Source organism: Kogia breviceps, chromosome X, assembly GCF_026419965.1.
Source record: "Kogia breviceps isolate mKogBre1 chromosome X, mKogBre1 haplotype 1, whole genome shotgun sequence".
Lineage (NCBI taxonomy): Eukaryota > Metazoa > Chordata > Mammalia > Artiodactyla > Physeteridae > Kogia > Kogia breviceps.
The window spans coordinates 106,405,405-106,425,868 of NC_081330.1; the positions used below are offsets into that span (position 1 = coordinate 106,405,405).

The window sequence follows — 20,464 nt, forward strand, 5'->3', positions numbered from 1 at the left end:
TCATGGCTACTTTAGTCTTGGGGGATTGCTAGGTGCTTCATGTGACCGAGCTCCCTTTTGGAGGTGAGGTGGCAGAAATCAGGACCCAGGAATGGCTCAAGTTGGGGCCCCAATAAGTGACCCTCCACACCTTAAGCTGGTTTACCAACATCATCCTCAGGGTATGGGTGACCCAGGACCACATGGGCCTCCTCTTTACTCAGAGATACTGGGCAAATAAGAAGACAGACATTCCTGGAACTCATTTGTTAATTCAGTAAATCCCAATACAATCCCCCCCAAAAAATACAGTGGTGCATTTTTGTTTCACAGAGTCCTTTTTGAACACAATACTGTTTTTCATACTCCATTCAGTGGAAAAATAAATACTAATACATGTTTGATTTTGAGGGAGGATCGAAAGTTTCATTTCTGTTGTGGGAAGAGAAACCTTGCAGCGGAGTTCTTTCTAAAGTATTTATTGTGAGGCTGTAGAATAAAATCTGTGGCCTCTACGACCAGGTTGCAGGGTATAATAGAATGGTAAGTGCGAGAATTATTGGGAGCTTTCGAAAAATGTGCCTGACCTGTTCTCCTTGCTTTCTTCCCTGGCCCAAGATGTCAGTGTACCGATTGGTGGGAGTGGTGGTGTTGTAGAGAAGAGGATGGACACGCTTGTTTGGGGGGAAAAAAAGAAGCTCTTCATATGATTCTGTTAGACCGTTGCCTCACTTCATTCTCTGTTGGAAACTCCTACTATACTAGTGCCTAAGATTTAGAGACAGAAGACGACTGTCCAGTGTCAGGCTTTGCAGCCGGGTCTTTTAAGGTGTGGTTAGGACTTGGAGGAAAGAGGATAGCCTTTTTGAGGCAAGGAGGTGCAGGGGAGCAGGAGGGATTAAGCACCTGCACAGATTCTGGTGATAGACTTTAAGAAATTTAGTATGGGAACTGGCAGAAATTGGTGGTGGAGGTGGTGACAGTTAAGGTGGTCAAGTAGAGGTGGCAGTGTTGGTGAAAGTCTTATGTATTTGGGGGTCATTACTTTATTGGATTCTTAGTTTTAAGCCTTATGTTTTACAGGGCATTCAGTGACCTTTGATAAATGTTCTAAACCTTGAGAGGGGAAAAATTCTTATGTGCTTTATATGGTCCATTCATTACTGCTGAACAACAGAAACCCTTTATGTATTTGTACATATGTGACTGAAAGTTATCTTGAATTTATCAATATTGTTTTTCTGTTTTAAAGCAATGTTTGCTTTTTTTGCCTGGAATATATCAGATTTTCTGATTCTTACATTTAATGAAACATTATAAAAATTTTAAATGTCTGGTCTTTCATTTTCCTTTGTCACCATATGTTTGACGGGAACCGGGTCTCAAAGTGTATGGTGGTTTCCGTCATTAATGTAAACCTCATAATGTCCCCTTGTTTTGGTGAGAAGAAAGAGTAAAATTTTCTATTAATTACAAAAATCTAGAAAGTCCCAGTAAATGACCTTCTTTTTTCTTCTCTTTTTCCTTCTCTTTTTCCTTCTTGATAATCACTGACATAAATGAAATGAGGAATAGATACAAAAGTTATCTGTAAAAAAGTATCATTAGTACAGGTAATATAGCATAATGGTGAAGCAGACCCCAGGGCCACAGTGCCTGATTCCCAATTTCCCACCTCCCCTTGTTTGCCTTTTGACTCAGGTAAACCTTTGTTCCCCCATCGGTAAATTGAGGCTAATATCAGTTCCTGCATCATTAGGATTAATTACAGTAATACCTTTATTGTCTGACAAATGATGAATATAATTTATTACTCACAAATAAAATTTTATTTATAAGTCCCAAATTGTGCAAGGTCAGAATTACTATTTAATAGATAATGTACTACTTATAAAGTATTATTAGTTTATAAATAATTGGGTAAAGACATTTTTATTCACCATAAACCTACGTCCATATTATCTCCATGCCTCTGGTTCCTGATGTGGCCATGCTGCCTGGGGTCAGCTACGAAAACATTTACCACTTGTGAGCATCCCAGGGCTGATGTAAAGATTATGCTTGAGTCCTGAGAACCAATACAATCATTTTCAACCCTGGGTGTTCATTGGAATCACCTGGCTAGACGTAAATTCCACTAATTCACCTTTATGTGATAATTTGAATAAAAACTGGACTTAAACATCACCTTCAATGACCACTTTATTAATATAGTAAATGAAATAAAAACCCATATACGGGGGTTTATAGGGTTTATATAGCTACACGTTATAATCTATTCATTAAAACCATTTTTGCTAAGATTTTCAAGCCAACAGTTTGAATAAGTGAATAAATTAATTTTAGTTTTTATCAGTGTGATTTTAGTTACTAAATGGCATGTAGTTTAAAATTTAAAATGTCCTGTTAATTCAGTTTCTCTAATTCACACTGGCCAGATATATGTGTTATTGACAACTTAAATCATGGGATTGTATTGTGAATTTATAACATGTTAATTGAACATCGCTGGTGATTCTTTTGTAATCTAGAAATTCACAATAATACTTTACCTTCTTCTGTTAGTTGTATTTCTTATTTAAGAATTGCGTATAAGCAAATAATTATGAAGTCTAGGAAATTGGGCTTGAGAACTTGTCTTCCTAAAGGGTTTACCATTCTTGGTAATTTTGTAATTTTTAACTGTAATCCCCTAGGATTTATAAAGTCTGTACTTTTACATACATGATTAATTTTTTGTAAGTATTTTTACATCTTTTTTATAATGTATTACCGTAAAGCCCAAGAAACACTCTTAAGAGTATCAAATATAGGCTGAAATTAGTAAAAACATGTACAGTTTTGGCATTTATAAGTTTGTGTCTAGAGAATGGAAATATCAAAAATTGCTGTTCATATTTATTGCTAGATTCCTTAACTCAGAATATAATTCCTTAACTCAGAATATCATTCCTTAACTCAGAATATCATTCCTTCTAAATATTGCATGGCATAAAGAAATGGTATGGTAAAGACTTCAAATAAGAATTTTTTTTCTGTTGTAAATCCAATTATCTGTTGGTTTAGAGTTGTGCTAATACTGTAGCCAGTAGCCACATGTAGCTATTTAATTGTGAAATTAAATTATTATAGTTAAATATAGGTAAAATTTCAGTTTCTCTCAGTCGCACTAGCCATATCTCAAGTGCACAATAACCACTCATGGCTATAGTGGCTACAGTATTGGAGAGTGCAGATCTACATTTACATTATTGTAGGAGATTCTACCAGACAGTACTGGTTAGGGAATAAATGCTTTCCCAGGGTCCAACAGCATCTCTGTAAAGCAGATCCTTTGTTTGCATTGCTTTCTTTCATGTTAAGGAAGCTAATGTTCCTGCAGTGGGTGTGAGATGAGAGACAGATCTCCAATAAAATTATTTGAAAAACGGTATACCTTAAGATGCCTTTTACTGTAACTAACAAATAGTCCAACTCAAAGTGGTTTGTAGCATTGCTCCTTAAAGTGTGATCCATGCACCAGCAGCATTGGCATCCCCTGGACATATGTTAGAAATGAAGAATCTCAGCCCTCTTCTCAGACCCACTGACTTAGAATCTGTAATAAAATGTACTCACCACGTGAGTCATATGCACATTAAAGTTTGGGAAGCAATGGTTAAAACCATAAGGATATCTATTATCTTATTACAATAAATTTACAGGTGGGGTGACTGGAGACCATTAAGTCTGTGACTCAGTTGTGCCATCAGAGTCCCAGCTTCTTTCAGTGTATTGGTTTTGCTAGTCTCCCTCTGTCCACCAAGCTTTTTACAATTGGAAGTTGGCTGCAGCAGTTCGTAGTGTCATATTCTGCATCCTTCTGCCTCTAGACTTTGTCAGGACCATCTCCTGTCTGGAGCTATTTTATTGCAATTCTCCTACCTCCTCTCTCAAGTGCCAGTCATATTTATGCTCCATTCTCCTTTTGATTTTATGTCCCTTTCTAAATGACCACTTGAAAACCATAAATTGAAACCAAGAAAAATGCAGACTCTTTCCTTGCCTGTGGGTGGTAGATTTTTATTTTATGAATTTGATAAATTTCCCTAATTTATTTGCATCTTGAGAATGTTAGTTGGAAATGTGGGCTGACTTTCTCATTTTAATAGTATTTTAGGTTGAACAAAATGAAATTGTCATTTTCATGGAACAAAAACCTCAAGTACCAGCAACCTCATATTACCCAACCTAATACAACATTTTATCCATGAAGAAGGAAAATAATTCAAGGTTAAGAGCACAGACTTGGGTCACAGTTTACCATTTATATACAGACTTAACATGTCTGTGAGAAACGTTGGGCAAGTTCTTTAACCTTTCCAAGTTACAGAGTCCTCAGAAATAAAATAACAACAGTATTAGCTACCTCATTAGGTGATAATGAGGACCAAATGTAATTATTGAGTGTTTTTCAAAGACAAGTTAATCATGCTCCACCTTCACAATTTCTTCCACTTCTGCACTTGTCCTTATCATTATCCATTAAATACTTTCCCTTAAAATAATATTTTTAACTTAATTTTTACTTAATTTTCATCCTAAGCTATATGATTTCATATATACATTAAAATAATATATATATATATACACACACTATATATAAATATATATGTATACACACACATAAGCTCTGTGTGTGTGTACACACACTCGTGCGTGTGCACTAAGACATCCCCCAAGGGGATAGGATGATGCTATTGGTTCAAGAATCACACTTTGAGAACCATTGGTCTAGAGAGGAAAAGCAGGGATCTATTTGTCTGGGAAACACTGATGTAATTGTACCAGTCATTAAAATATTGAACCACACAGGCTGCACACCGAGTGTCCCCATACAACATCTGCCACCCAGTTATGCCGGCCCCTTCTCCAAGAGCCTTCAATTAAACATTCCTACATTCCACTTATAAAAGATGCAATACCTGACAAAGTGCTTATTGGTATATACATTCTTATTGGTTAGTCTCTGAATCCAGGTTTATAAGATGAAACCACTATTAAACATAAAAGATTATTCGAGGTTCAGACTTCAGATTTTCAGGCAGAGCTCAAGAAATTTCCCAGAACCCATGGATTAGTGTAGGGTATGACGTTGTATAACTCTCCCACACCTTATATCATCAAGCTGTATCGGCCTTCCTGGTCCTTTCTGATGCCTCAGGACGTTTGCACAGGTGATTCCTTCTATTTAGAAAGTGTTTACCCCTTCCTCTTCACTACTTCCTCTTACTTCAGACTTTAGAGTTATTCAAATATTAGTGCTTCAGTAAAGCCTTTCCTTACCTCACAGGCTCAGTTCAGTTACTCTCATTTCATAGCATGATCACAATTACAATTAACTAATGGCCTAATGAGCTATATATTATCTGTGGCCCCCATCCTCAGAATGTAAGATCTGTGACTGTAAGGGGCTGTGTGGGTCTTTCTCACCTCTCCATTCATAATATCTAAGTACTCAATAATTTTACATTTAATAAGTGTATGACTCAGTTTTTTAAGTCTCAGCTCTCAGGCTATGTGTTGTGTAATGACACCATTCATAATGATCCCAGGTCAACTTGGAGCTGCTTTCATGTCTCCTCTGAATGTATATAAATCTAATTATAATGATTTCCCTGTACTATTATAATTGTTGATATATGAATTTCCGTAAAAGTCTCTAAGCTACTTGAATGTAAAGATATTTTCTTTTGTCTCTTCCTAACAAACAGCAGTTTCCAGCACAGATATGGAACTCATGGAATATTTGTCGAATGAAACGTCTGTCCAAAAGTTAAAAAAAAAATTAAACGATATTTTTAAATGAAATCCCTTATTAACACTAACACATATGTGTTAGACTTGAAACATTTCTTCAAGTATAAGTAATAATATGGGATTTTTTCTTTAGTTTATACATTGTGAGCTTTTTAGCTCAATGTAACAACAAACGGGGCAGGAAAAACAACAAACACAAGGAATGATATTGCAGCCAGTTCTCATGAAATCTTATTATAAAGTCAGTTCTCAAGGGATAGACTGAACCAAGAAAGTAAAAGATTTATATACCTTGCAATGTCGGGATGGTATTCATTGTCTAAGAGACTTAAACTAGCAACTTTGAGTTTTTGCTTCCACTTAAATGGATGCTTCATCTATGTTGTTTCCCATAAAAATAAAACATCTGCTTCTTGTGTTTGATAAATGAAAGCTTGTTCTCATAGACTTCTGATTACAGTGTGCCTCAGGGGACATGTGTCTCTATAAGGTTAAAGGTGTAATGGTAAATTGTATAATCTAAATTATTTTAAAACACTCTCAGTTATGTGTGTGTTTTGTATGTTTAAACATGCTGACTAATGGAAATTTCTTGTAAAGATTTTATAATTTCTAACTGGAAATATGTCCTCTTTATTGACATAAAGAGATCACTGTGCAGTATACTATGGTTTTCAAAAATGCTTTAAACATGCCTTCATGAAGAATATTTACCTTAAAACAGGTACTAATACTTCTCATTTGAGTCTCAACTTTTTGTTGAATTAATGCATGAAATAACCTAAATTTTAACTTTCATCCTCACCATGAAATTGTGTGATTGACAGGCAAGATATTGTCTCATGTCCCTGATGCCAGTATCCAAATTGAGAACGTTTAAGAAGTTAGTTCTAGGTCATATAGCCAGGCTGTGAACCAAAAACAAGCCTTTGGACTTTAAATCCATTACCCATTGGTAATAGGTAATTACATTACCCTATTGTATACATCTTTGGAAAAAAAAAACAAAAACGCATTTTTGACTTATCTATTTCTACATAACAAATGACTCCAAAACTTAGTGGCTTAATACAAAAATTTATAATTATATCGTGATTCTGTAGATCAGGAATATGGGCAGGGCTCATCTAGGTTGTTGTTGTGCAAGCGTGGTATGGCTGGGATCACTCATTGGGCTTCATTCATCAGGAAGCTCAACCTCTAAGAGAGCATTTTATCCTCCAGAGTTACTTTCAAGATGGTCTCTAATCATTCAGAGGTCTAGCTTGGGCTTCCATACAGCATGGCAGCTGGGTTCCAAGAGAGGGAATACAAAAGCTACCTGTTCTCTTACAGCCTACGCTTGGAACTCGTATAGCATCACTTCTGCCACATTCTTTTGGTCAGAACACATCACAAGGCCACTCCATATTCATGAGCATGGAAAATGGACTCCATCTCTTGATGGCATGACAAAGAATTTTGTGTCTGTCTTTTATCACCACACATATTAAAATTAAAATAATGGCTATATAAACAAATGATTGCCAGGATATACTACTAACTCAATTACCAGAGATGGCTCACACTTTATTTAGCATGTTCACATTTAGTTAGCTATGTGAAACTTTCTAAAAATTGGGATGTGTGAACTATAATAAGTTAAAGAAAGAATAACTTCAGAGGTGATTGATTATGGGCTTTATTTACCTTCTTTCTTAATGTTCAATGATGCCAAACCATGTGAACACATTTAGTTATAAATGTCAATAGTTTTACCTAGTAATAGGTTTAATAATAGTAAGTAAAGTTGTTTTGACAGAGGCAATAATAGTCATCTTTCAAATTTTCAGTTTACATAAAGTTCTAATGGATCTCCAGAATCAGCAACTGAAAGAGTTACATGACTGGCTAACAAAAACAGAAGAGAGAACAAGGAAAATGGAAAAAGAACCCTTTGGACCTGATCTTGAGGACCTAAAACGCCAAGTACAACAACATAAGGTTAGTATATTTTATGCTATTTGTTTTCATCTGAAAAACAGACTGAGTGTATATGTGTATTACGTACATACACATGCCATGGTTTACAGATAAGAAAGAATTAAAGCTTCAATTAAGAAGAGTTTTAAAATAATTCTTACCTAATATTTTTTGCGATGTTTACTTTTTCAAATACAAAATAGCTAGGCTTTTCATATTTGAAAAAAATAAAATATATTCCTGGAAGAGAACAATGCCGGCTATGTGATTTATTAAAGTTTTGGTTTCTTAGAAAAGGATCTCTGTAGGGATTACCTGCAAAGCAAATTTAAGTAATAAGGCAAGATTTTTTAAGCATAGATTTACCTTCGATTCATAAGGTCTTAGAGCAGGCCAAGCTTGATGAAAAATGAACATCTGTAACCTTGCTTTCCTATAAAATATAGCATCTAATAATTTTAATATTTCCATCTTACCTTACTTCAGTTTATTTGTACACTTACAGTTATGTTCCCTGGTTTCCAGAAAGCATTTATTGTTTCTGTGATTAGAATTTCTATAGAAATATTTCTTTTCTTTTCAGCTTCCATTTTTTAATTGAGGTATAACTGACATATGATATTATATTCATTTCAGGTGTGCAACATAATGATTCAATATTTGTATATACTTCAAAATGACCACCACGATAAGTCTAGTTAACATTCACCACCATATAAATTTAGAATTTTTTGTTCTTGTGAAGAGAGCTTTTAATATTTACTTTCTTGGCAAATTTTAAATATACACTACAGTATTATTGATTATAGTTACCATGTTCTGTGTTACACCCCCATGACTTATTTATTTTGCAACTGCAAGTTTGTACCTCTTGACCCCATTCACCCATTTCACCCAGTCCCCAAGCCCCCTCCCCTCTGGCAACCACATACTGTTCTCTGCATCTGTAAGTTTTGTTTTGTTTGTTTGTTTGTAATGGTTTTTAGATTCCACATATACTTGAAATCATACAGTGTTTTTTTTTTTTTTTTTTTTTTTTTTTTTTTTTTTTTTTTTTTTTTTTTTTTGTGATACGCGGGCCTCTCACTGCTGTGGCCTCTCCCATTGCGGAGCACAGGCTCCGGACGCGCAGGCCCAGCGGCCACGGCCCACGGGCCCAGCCGCTCCGCGGCACGTGGGATCCTCCCAGACCGGGGCACGAACCCGTGTCCCCTGCATCGGCAGGCGGACTCCCAACCACTGCGCCACCAGGGAAGCCCATACAGTGTTTTTTTTTTTGTCTAACTTATTTTGCTTACCATAATTCCCTCAGGGTCCATCCAATTTGTCACAAACAGCCAAGGTTTTATTATTTTTTATGTCTCTTTATGGAATATATACAACATTCCAATGTATATATATACACCACACTTTCTTTATCCATTCATCCATCAATAGACACTTAGGTTGTTTCCATGTCTTGGCCTATTGTAAATAATGCTGCAGTGAACATGGGGGTGCAGATATCTTTTTGAGGTAGTGTTTTTGTTTTCTTCAGATAAATATCCAGAAGTAGAATTGCTGGATCATATGTGAGTTTTATTTTTAATTTTTTGGAGAACAGCCATACTGTTTTCCACAGTGGCCGCACTAGTTTACATTCCCAGCAACAGTGCATGAGGATCCCCCTTTCTCTACATTCTCTCTAACACTTGTTATTTCTTGTCTTTTTGATAATAGTGGTTTTGACTTTGCATTTCCCTGATTAGTGATGTTGAGCATCTTTTCATGTGCCTTTTGGCCATTCATATGTTTTCTTTGGAAAAATATCCAGTTCCTCTGAACATTTTTTAATCAGATTTTTTTTTCTGTTGAGGTGTATGAGTTTGTCATATAATTTGGATATTAATCCCTTATCAGATATGTGATTTGCAAGTATTTTCTCCCATTTGGTAGGTTGCCTTTTCATTTTGTTGATGGTTTCCTTTGCTGTGCAGACGCTTTTTAGTCTGATGTAGTCTCATTGGTTATTTTTGCCTTTGTTCCCTTTGCTTTTGTACTAAGATCCAAAAAATCATTTCTAAGACTAATGTCAAGGAGCTTACCACTTATGATTTCTTCTAGGGGTTTTATGGTTTCAGGTCTTACATTCAAGTCTTTAATCCATTTTGAGTTGATTTTTGTGTAAGGTAAAATATAGAAGTCTAATTTCATTCTTTTGCATGTGCCTGTCCAGTTTTCCCAGCACCACTTATTGAAGAGACTGTCCTTTCCCCCTTGTATATTCTGAGTGCCTTTGTTGTAAACTAATTGACTGTTTATGCATGGGTTTATTTCTGGTCTCTCTATTCTGTTCCACTGATCTATGTGTCTGTTTTTTATGTCAATACCATACTGCTTTGATTACTATAGTTTTGTAACATAAATTGAAATCAGGTAGCTTGATGTCTCCAGCTTTGTTCTTCTTTCTCAAGATTGCTTTGGCTATTTGGGGCCTTTTTTGGTTCCATACAAATTTTAGGATTGTTTGTTTTATTTCCATGAAAAATGTGATTGGAATTTTGATAGGGATCACATTGAATCCCTTGATTGCTTTGGGTATATGGACATTGTAACAGTATTCTTCCATTCAATGAGCACGGCATATCTTTCCAGTTTTTGTGTCTTCTTCAGTTTCTTTCATCAGTGTCTTACAGTTTTCAGCATACAGGTCTTTCACCTCCTTGGTTAAATTTATTGCTAAGCATTTTATTCTTTTTGGTGAAATCGTAAATGGGATTTTTTTTAAAAGAATTGTCCTTCTGTTAGTTTGTTGTCAGTGTATACAAATGCAACAGATTTTTGGATATTGATTTTATACCCTGTGACTTTACTGAATTCATTTATTAGTTCTAACAGTTTTTTGGTGGAGTCTTTAGGGTTTTCTATATATAAAATCTTGTCATCTGCAAATTATGACAGTGTTGCATTCTAATAACCATTATAAAACTAGCTCTGGGTTTTACTGTAGGAACAGAGCCTTGCTCAGTTCATCACACACACACACACACACACACACACACACACACACACACACACACAGAAGAACCTTCATGATTGGCCCAAAATTAGGGTTGCCAGATTTAGCAAATAAAAGTACAAGAAGCCTAGTTAAATTTGAACTTCACATAAACAATGAACTTTTTTTTAGTGTAAATATGTCCCCAATTATTTTTTGTTTAGCTGAAATTCATATTTTACTGGGCATCCTGGATCATATCTGACAACTCTACTCAGGATTCTGTGCTTCTTGGATTTATGGCTTTGAAAGGAATATCTGCTCCCTCAACTCATACCTCCTAAATCTGTGTCTCACCCAACTTCATTCTTTTTTTTAATATATAACTTTTTGTCATACCTAGCTCACACTTCTTTCATGCAGATGAAAGATACCTTTCTTTTTAAGTCCCAGATCTGTTTTTTATTTAATGAACTTCAGGTTCAGTGAAGAATGGGGATGGCTTTTGCTATTGCTGCAGCCAAAGCCATCCCTTGGCCACAGCAGCTTAAGTTAAAACAGTTTGGGGAGAGCTATAGCTGTGGCAATTCTGTCTGCTACGCCATTGGGAAAAAATAAAGCATCAACTGCATTCTAATGTTCACATGGAAATTGTGACTAAAAGAGGTTCACTTGTCACATAGGTTTTAACTGAACATCTGATAAAGAAGTTAGAGCCAGTTCTAGACCTTGAACTAGACCACTTTTTCTGTGTGATCATGTGTTCCTCTGGTAGACCATGTATGCATTCTCTTCCCCTTGTCCTACACTGGAAGTTGTGTGCAGTTTCTGTATATACCAGTGGCTTCCTCTCTGAAGGCATTCACTGGCCACAGGAGAGTCTCAGCCAGTTTGAACATGGGCAAAAAGTAGTTAGTGCTGCCAGAGCTGCCATTAACCAAGGAGGGATGGGAAATGATGGATAAGTACCCTAGAATCCTTGCCCAGTGGCAGAATGATTCTAAGGTATCTCTCAATTCCCAGTTTCTCAGAGGTTTCCCAGCAAAACCGGGCCCCAGATGTCCATGGGGTAAACTATCTCACAATCCCACCCGCTCATGATGTCTCTTGAGATGACTTCTCAGGTAAACTATTTGTACCCAAATAGTTTGGGAACGAACTCAACCTAATACAACCTTCTTGCCTGGGAAGCCAGAGTACTATCCCAGCTTACCATTAACTAAATATGTAATTTTAAGAAATTATTGAATCTCTCAGGTTCTCCATATTTTCACTTTGGAAATAAAAGTGTTGAGCCAGTTGATTTTCAGTGTTCCTTCCAGTCATGGTTTTAACGTTTCGATTAGTTTTAGAATGTGAAGCATTTCAGGCAAGGACAAGACTACAGGCAGTAACATTGAACATCAGAGGGGGGATGGATGTCAGCAGTGGATGCCTGGAGTCTAAGGAGGAAGCCAGGAAAAGAAGGAGAGAAGTGCCAGAGAATGGTAGGGTAGCCATAAGGGTGAATGACTTAGGGCAACTACGAGTAAAGATCTCATCTGGAAACCAGGAACAGAGCCTTCATGGAAGTTAGGCTGTCTAGGGTCTTCATATTCTGCCAATTACCTGAAAGGTTTTGCGCTTTGCTCTGGAAGATTTAGAATGAATGGAATGGAAAGTATCTGACTAATATTGTAATAAAATTTGAATAGATTGTCCATTACTTGAAAATATGCCTTTTCTGATGAATATGAAATTGCTTTGAAGAGCATAGTCTGAAACAAAAAGAAAGCCACAGAACTATATGCAAGTTGATTATGTAATCATTTACATCTAGGATTTATTCATATAAGTGCATAAGGAAAAGCAGAAGGAATTGGTTTGCTGACACAGAAGACGAGGCCATCTTCCACCTTTAACTGTTTAAACCCACTTCACAACATATTATTTTTTTAATAAAATTAAGACAATGGAAAAACATATTACATAGCTAAGAGAAAGCCTGACAGTTGATAATTCTCTTTTGTTACTTGAAGTAATTACAATGAGAAGAAAATTTTTAGACAAAATCAAACAATTTATAAAGGAGTTGAATTTATTTAAATGGGAAACATATATGTTTTCTTAGAAGTATACACTAAAAGGGGTAAATTTTTTTTTGTTAGTCTTTCCAAGCTTCATAAAACAGAAGAAGGGATAAATGTTCTTTCTTTAGGTAACTGAATTCAAACTAAAGCCTTATTTAAATAATCACTGATTTACTTTGCAGTGTTTCTTCCCAAGGATTGTTAGTGAATGAAAATAAGAAAATTTCTCCTTCTGACAATGAAATACATCAGTAACCTTGGAGTAGTCGAAAAGTAACTGCATCCTGCTGCATCTCCATGCTTCTCACCTAATATAACATTTAGTTTTTTTAGCTTCATATCCATAGACAGTACATCCTTGAGTCATCCTCTTTATTTTTTTAAGAGATGATTACAGATGACAGAATTAAAGAAGAGATTCAGGTTTTGTTGCTGGGAATGGATTTAAATTCTGCTCGGGTCAGAGGACTCCGGCGTGTGCGTGCCCTCTCATGCTCTCTCTCTCTCTCTCTCTCTCAGTTGGAGGGCAAATCTTGCAAGTACACCATGCATATTGCAGATATGCTTCTCACTGTTCTGTGGCAGCATCCTTTGCTATCTTCATTTCAACAGCATTTTATTACAAGGCAGGCTAGAAATTGAACCACTGTAAAATGCCATGGAAATAAGTCACTTTTACTGAATCTGCCAATTAGGCAAGGTAAAACGATCGATCCTATATTGGTGGTTACTATTAAATCTAGCCAAACTGTTAACGCGGGGTAACTGGGAAAAGTTTAATTTGCTGCAAATTTTGGAAGACACCAGTCATTTTTCACAGTCATTGTTTTGGGGAAAGAATTTAGAGGTTTACTTTAGATCTGAATCACCCAAAAGTTATTCTCTTGGGAGTGAACAAATTGAAGCCCTCAATCTTCTTGTGAAGGAACATGTCAGAAATAATTCTGGCTGGTTATTTCTGTCTTAAGAGAAAGATTTTATTAGTGATGTTGATAAGGAATGAAAGGATTTCCCTAGAAGGAGTGAGAGTGACAATATTATTGAGGACAATAAAAGTCTTATGTGGGCTTGAACTTTCATTAATGGGAAAGCAGTTTGCTATTTTGGAGGGTATTTTAATCAAAAAGAAAATAATTGACTCGGGAATCTTGTCTTGTAGCACAGTCACAGAGATGAGGTTTAAAGCTTAGTTTACTAGCTGTTACCAATTCTTATGAGAGGTTTAGACTTTTGTGACTAGTTACACTGACTTAGTAACAACATCAACAAAATCCTTATCATACAAGTTATTAGAATTTGCGGATATCATCGTGACATGTGGACTATGTTACGACTTCAGTAAATGTTCTTTGTTAAGTACTGATTAATACAAATTAAATGACCTCTTAGAAGCTCAGTCACCTATCCTTTCCTTGAAGCTTAGTTAATCACAAACATTTGGATTGCCAAGATTGTGAAATACCCTCTTCTGGTGACCTTTAAAATGATCTAGATAGTCATGTAATGGGAAGATTTAGGTGTAATCCTGCCAAAGGATTTGACATTTCATTTCATTCCATTGAATTTTATTCCATGTCACTGAACAAACACTTATTACAGCAAAATAGCTGCTGTGAAGAATACAGAGACCTACTGTGTATGGAATCTTCCTCCAGAAGCTCACATGCTAGTACATCAGATAATGACACAGAAAACAAGTGACCATTATACAAGGGCATAATATGTCAGATGGCTTGAGAATGTTAGAAACAGTGATTTGTTGGGCAAAGGAAATTAGGTGGGGCAATAGAAGGTATGTCACTTGCCTAGGTTACGTGCTGCAGTCTGCTCACTGCTGGAGGACCACAGCCTGATCATGGAGGGTCTTGATCTCAAGACAAGCATTTGGACCTAGTCTGTGGGCAATAGGGAGCTATTACTGATGATAAATGAAACTGAGGAGAGTGGCAATTTAGGAAAATTTATCTTATATTTTAGGAAGACATATCTTGTAAGATAAACTAGAGCACAGATGAACAGGAGGCCAGAATATGTTAGGAAGATGCTGCATAAAGTATATAGAGCCTGAATCAAAGCAATGTCAATGAAAATTGTTTAAAAAATATTTTGGAAATCAACAGCAGAACCAAAGAGACTAGATTTAGGGAATTATCACAGAGTTCAAAATAATAGTTTCTGAGACGGGGCAATTGGGAGGCCAAAGTTGGATTTTTTAAAAATAGGCAATACTAAGAGAGAAATGCAATAATTGGGAGGAGCATGAGTGATTCTGAAAAGCCTAAGAATGCCATAGAATCAAGTAGTGCTTTTAGTGACTAATAAGCTCTCTTACATCTTTAGCAAGATTAAAAGTACATATTATTAGTTACTGCTATGAAATTCCATTTTATTTCCTATTTTTTGCCCGCATAAGTGCTTAATGAATGTTTGATGGCTATGGCAGTAAAGGTAAACAATATAATTTGTAAAAAAAGAAAACAAAACTATGCTACAGCCAGAGAACCAGAGAGACCTCTTCTGTATTTCCCCAATGTCTAGCCAAGTATTTAGCACATAATTGATGCTCAGTAAAGGGTTTTTGGATCAAATGCTTTAAATAATTCTGACTACTTCTATCACACACAGAAGCTTCATCATTGCTTCCACTCTGACAGAGACATGAAACTTACAATTTAAATAAACAGTAAAAACAAATTGTGAGTTGGGTCAAGAAAACAGCTCATATAGGTGAAGAAGGAACACATCTTTAAAACAACTTACATGGAGATATTATCTCTGGTGCCCTTTTACTAACTGGCTTTTTTTCATTCCTCTCTCCCTGTTTCATTCTCTGTTCAAATACCTTAATGGTTATAACCCTGGCATCTTTTTATAAATGTCACAGAAGATGCTACCAGCGGTCATACTTGTGTTTGTCCATAGAAATCAAGCATGTGAGCCTTGGTTATGTGGAAAAGGAAAACCATTCAATGGAATCAAATCCTCAACTGGGTACCTACCACAGATGGCCAATTCATGAGGAATATGTGCACAGTGGACCAGCCAAAGAAACTATAGTGTCTGTAATCCTACAACTTTGTTTCTAAATTTGTGTGACTTAGGTTGAACTTCCTATAAATTATAAGGACTCTTTTTTGCCCTTATGGCCTCAGTCTTAGGCTTGATCAGGTCTTGCTTGCCTCTTTAAGCTGAGCTTACAACTTAACCTTTCTTCCGAGATTTTTACTTAGAAAGGAGAGAGAAGACCTAGAAATGTTATTCTGTCTCTTCCTTTGGTTTCCATATGGACCTTACTTGACCTTCAAGGGGCAGTGAATAAGAACCATGGGAGAAAAGCATGCATCCTCTAGGTGGGAGATGGCATGATCATATCAATAGACAGCATTATGACGAACAGGTTTCAAGAGAGAATATCCAAATAGGAAAGATTCATGAGAGAAAAGTAAGAAAAAAATGTAGTATATAAAGAAACTAAGCCATTTAGATAAAAGTAACTTGAGCTTCCTGTTAATACTCAAAACCTTATATTAAACACAATTTTTGTGATTAGCATTTGTCACTAAGACATACCAATGTTAACATTACTTTCAAACAGTAAGAGCATTTAGGAGGACCTAACTATTGTGTTTGTGTTTTTTTTTTTTTTTTTTTTTTTGCTGTATGCGGGCCTCTCACTGTTGTGGCCTCTCCCGTTGTGGAGCACAGGCTCCGGACGCGCAGGCCTAGCGGCCATGGCTCACGGGCTTAGTTGCTCCGCGGCATGTGGGATCTTCCCGGACCAGGGCACGAACCCGTGTCTCCTGCATCGGCAGGCGGATTCTCAACCACTGCGCCACCAGGGAAGCCCTGTGTGTGTGTTTTTAAAGCAAGCTTTGTGATAGTAGTTTTTCAAATGTAATAGGTTGAATTCAAGTATCACTAGAGGGGTAAAACCTGATACTCAACTGAGTACACACACAAACGCATACCACTTACACACAGGAGTTTTTAAGTTTCTATTCATGTGCCTTATGAGTTATAGGAAACATGTATCTATCTCTTATGCTTATATGAGCTATATTAATATCTCTTATATGAGAGGCAGTATATTACAGATTCTGAAGCCAGACTGCCTAGGTTCAAAATATAGCTCTATCATTTGTGAGCTGAATGACTTTGCAAAAGTTACTTAAGCATTTTGTGCCTCAGTTTCCCCAAGTATGAAATCAGGGTGGTAATGATGATGATGATACCTATCTTATAGGGTTGATAAAAATATTTACTACATAATTGCATAAAAAGCACTTAGAATAGTACTTGATACCCAGAATTATATAAATTATCTTAGCTGTTATTATTATATAAGACATGACTTTTACTCAAGCACAGTTGATTTGTATGGTAATAAAATTCTTTTGGCATAAAGAAGTGGCAAGTTAATATAAAAATGGGAAAGCATTATGCTTCATGGTCTACAGAGTAGTGTATGCATGATACTCAGTTTTAATTTTTTTTAATCTAGTTGAGAAGACATCTAATTTCCCATCAACATACTATAAAAAAGCAGCAGATTCCAAGGATAACTTCTCATATTAGATAATGCCACTAATTTAATTTAATTAAAAAATAATAATGCAGTCCATACCCATGTCCTTATTTTCACAGATCAAGTGATTCCAGCTAATAGCTGACTAATTAGCAACTATTGAGCACTGATTCAGTAACATGGCTCAGAATGTTACAGCCCTGTTTTAAAGTACATCAGTGCATCTACTAAAATGTAATTATCCAAGACCCCCTCATCTTAGAGATACCCAGTTTATTTTTTATACTTCATTTCTCCTATAATGCTTATTTATTAGAAGTTTCTGCCCTCTGGGGAGGGTAAAGCAAGAAGGAAAGAAAAAGACCCTATCTCTCACTTAATCGAGTTGGTCTCAGCTAAAGTATCTTTATTTTCCTGAACCAATACAAATTAATTTCAGTTCCCTTCCATAGGTAATGCAACATTAATAATGTAAAGGAATTATTTAAGTATATAAAACATTTTAGAATGCATTTTAGTGGAAAATTCTTCACAAGAAAGCCACAACTGATATGATAATATGAATTTTAAGAAAATATTTTTTCTTGAAAAATAAGTTCATGTATCTTATAACAAAATGCATGACCATAAATCTAATTTCATGTAAAAGTAATGTTGACTATTTCATTATGTATATTTCTAAGGAGTATAAAATTGTTAACTGCAGTATACTATCATTTTATGTTTAATATTTCTGTTATGAACAGAATGATTTCTAGTAGTACAACTGGTAGTACTCTGTTACTCAGTGGAACTACATTTTTCAGAGATAATTTATACTGGATAATATTTAATATTCCATTAACAAAGATCTAGGTCATATCTAGTGAGAATGAAAAAACTACTGAAGCACATATTTTTACATGATGTTCTATAGTTTCAGCACACTGAGAATATTTAGTAATTAAAGATACAGAATATAATTATCAAGGGTATTGGGAATAAACACTGATTCCCAGAGGAACTATTTCCATGCATCTTAGTGTAAGAACAAAATGATAAGGCGATGATGTCAGAAATAGAAGAAAATAAGCATTTCTTCACTACCTATCAATTCTACTAAGTACTGCAGTCGCTGATTCTAATGTACTATCTCATTTCACTCCAGTACTAAACCTGTCCTGGAGGGATTTAAATCCCTAATTTGTGGATAAATAAATGTATTCAGAGAGGCTGAGTTGCCTAAGGTAACTTAAATAGTACTTCGTAGACTTGAGCTTGTCGTCTTAACCTGCCTGCCTTTGAACCCAGACTCTTTTCGTCTGTTCTGAGATTCCAGTAACTTTGATTGCAGTGGTGATCCTAGAGGCTAGAGCAAATGCAGAGAGTAGCAAAGAGTTTAGAGAAGTATGGCACTTGGTCCCTCAGGCTTGGGAATATCTAGATGGAAAAGATGGAGAGACTGGGTGCATATAAGTCCTCAAACTTAGAATACGCAGTAGGGAAAGAGAACACATTAGTAGTGGCTGTGTATGAAATGCTCAGAGTCAAGATGCTTAAGGAAGTGATTTTTCAACATTAATCCTGAAGCTCCTTCTTTAAAATTAGGGCAAAAGGGACTAGAAAGGGAATATAGAAGAAAATGGGCTCATCATGAGAATGGCGGTAATGTTTGAACTGGAAGATAATCAGTAGAATTGAATGTTACATCTACATACTAGCCAATCAATGCAGATAACTTCCTCTGTGGTACACTTGAAACCTTCCACCCCAGCCCTCTCTCCCAATAACCCTGTTCTCTTCTTTTTCAATAATTATTTTCAGGCTAATGACATTTTATAATTATTTATTAGATTTTCTTGGTGTTCACTTTAATTTCTGATTTCAATGATATAACTATATGTAGGATGTATGGATAGATGCATGCATGCATGGACTGTAGAGGGAGGAGGAAAGTTAGAAGAATTGAGGGCTATTATTCAATGATTAGGATCTATCACTCATGAAATATTTCCTCAATCCGTGAAATAGCTCCGCTGACCATGGTAATTTTTCAGCAACGTATGAGACCACTTGATCAATTAGTTTAAAGCTACTGTTGTTAATCTCATGTAAATAATTTGGAAGTTAAAGTCTTATTTAAGGATTTTAAATGTATTATATATTCTTCAGATCCTAAAGCTTTACTGTAACTTCAGCCCTTCTTTTCCTGGATTTCCAAAACCACATTCCATTTCTGTACATAGAATGCTTATTGGAGGAGGATGACAGCATGAATAAGATGAGGGTGAATTAGGTGAATACTGGGTTCTTGCAGTATGTTTTAAAGTCTTTGTTCTGAATGTGCCTAAATAGGAGTTTTTAGAACTAACTAGCTGTTAGTATTTATTGTGTACCAGGCAACGTGCTAACCAATTGTAGCTTGTTCATTCTTCCTAACCATCTAATAAAGTAGGTACTCTTATTATCCCAATTTTGAAAATTAGGAAGCTGAGGCTTGGTGTGGTTGGAAACTTTCACAAGGTCACATAGCTGGTTAGCAATACATGCAGGAATCAAACTCAGAAAATCTGATGTTAGATCCCACACCTTTAAACATGCACATATTTTTGTCACTCTGTCATCCATACTATGTCCTTTTCTACTTATATTTGGAAAGATGTACATTAATGGTCAGCTCTGTTTTTAAAACAGTTTTCCACATTTACTGAGCCCCCTTGCTGGGATTGGTAAGCATTTGGGTGCTTTTAAAATCTTTAAAACATCATAGAAATGGTCTTTAGGATACCACCCCCCTTGGTAGCTTAGGATTTAGAAGAAACATAAACATTTATTTTCAACAAAAAGGTTAAAAAAATGGGTTTGCTATAAAGACTAAGACAACTATGCAAGAATGTTTAAGTAAGTGGGTATCAAAATAAAAGCTCTTCTAGGAGAGCCTGTTGAGGAAGCCTATTTAAAATATTTAGCAAATTTATAGCAAAATTACATACTATAAATAGATCCTCATGGGGAACTAGACAGTACTGTGACCAGTCAGGCTTAGTAAAGTGAATATTGGACTGAAAATAAAATGGCAAGTTATTTCCAGATCATTTAGTTCAGGGAATAGATAGAATAAGGAATACAGAGCCTAGCCCAGTGCAGAGGTGATGGAAAGAAGGACGTAAAAAT

The 20,464-nt window shown here is 35.8% G+C and overlaps 1 protein-coding gene across 17 annotated transcripts in view; it reads left to right on the forward strand.

Annotated features, from left to right (window-relative positions):
* The window catches only part of DMD (dystrophin), a 2,551,447-nt gene that overhangs the window by 1,011,286 nt on the left and 1,519,697 nt on the right, over positions 1 to 20,464 (forward strand). For all 17 annotated transcript variants that reach the window (XM_067023689.1, XM_067023685.1, XM_067023692.1 and 14 more), the window contains one exon: positions 7,611 to 7,761. In XM_067023689.1, coding sequence (XP_066879790.1) covers positions 7,611 to 7,761 — 151 coding nt within the window. The remainder of the gene's footprint in view (positions 1 to 7,610; positions 7,762 to 20,464) is intronic.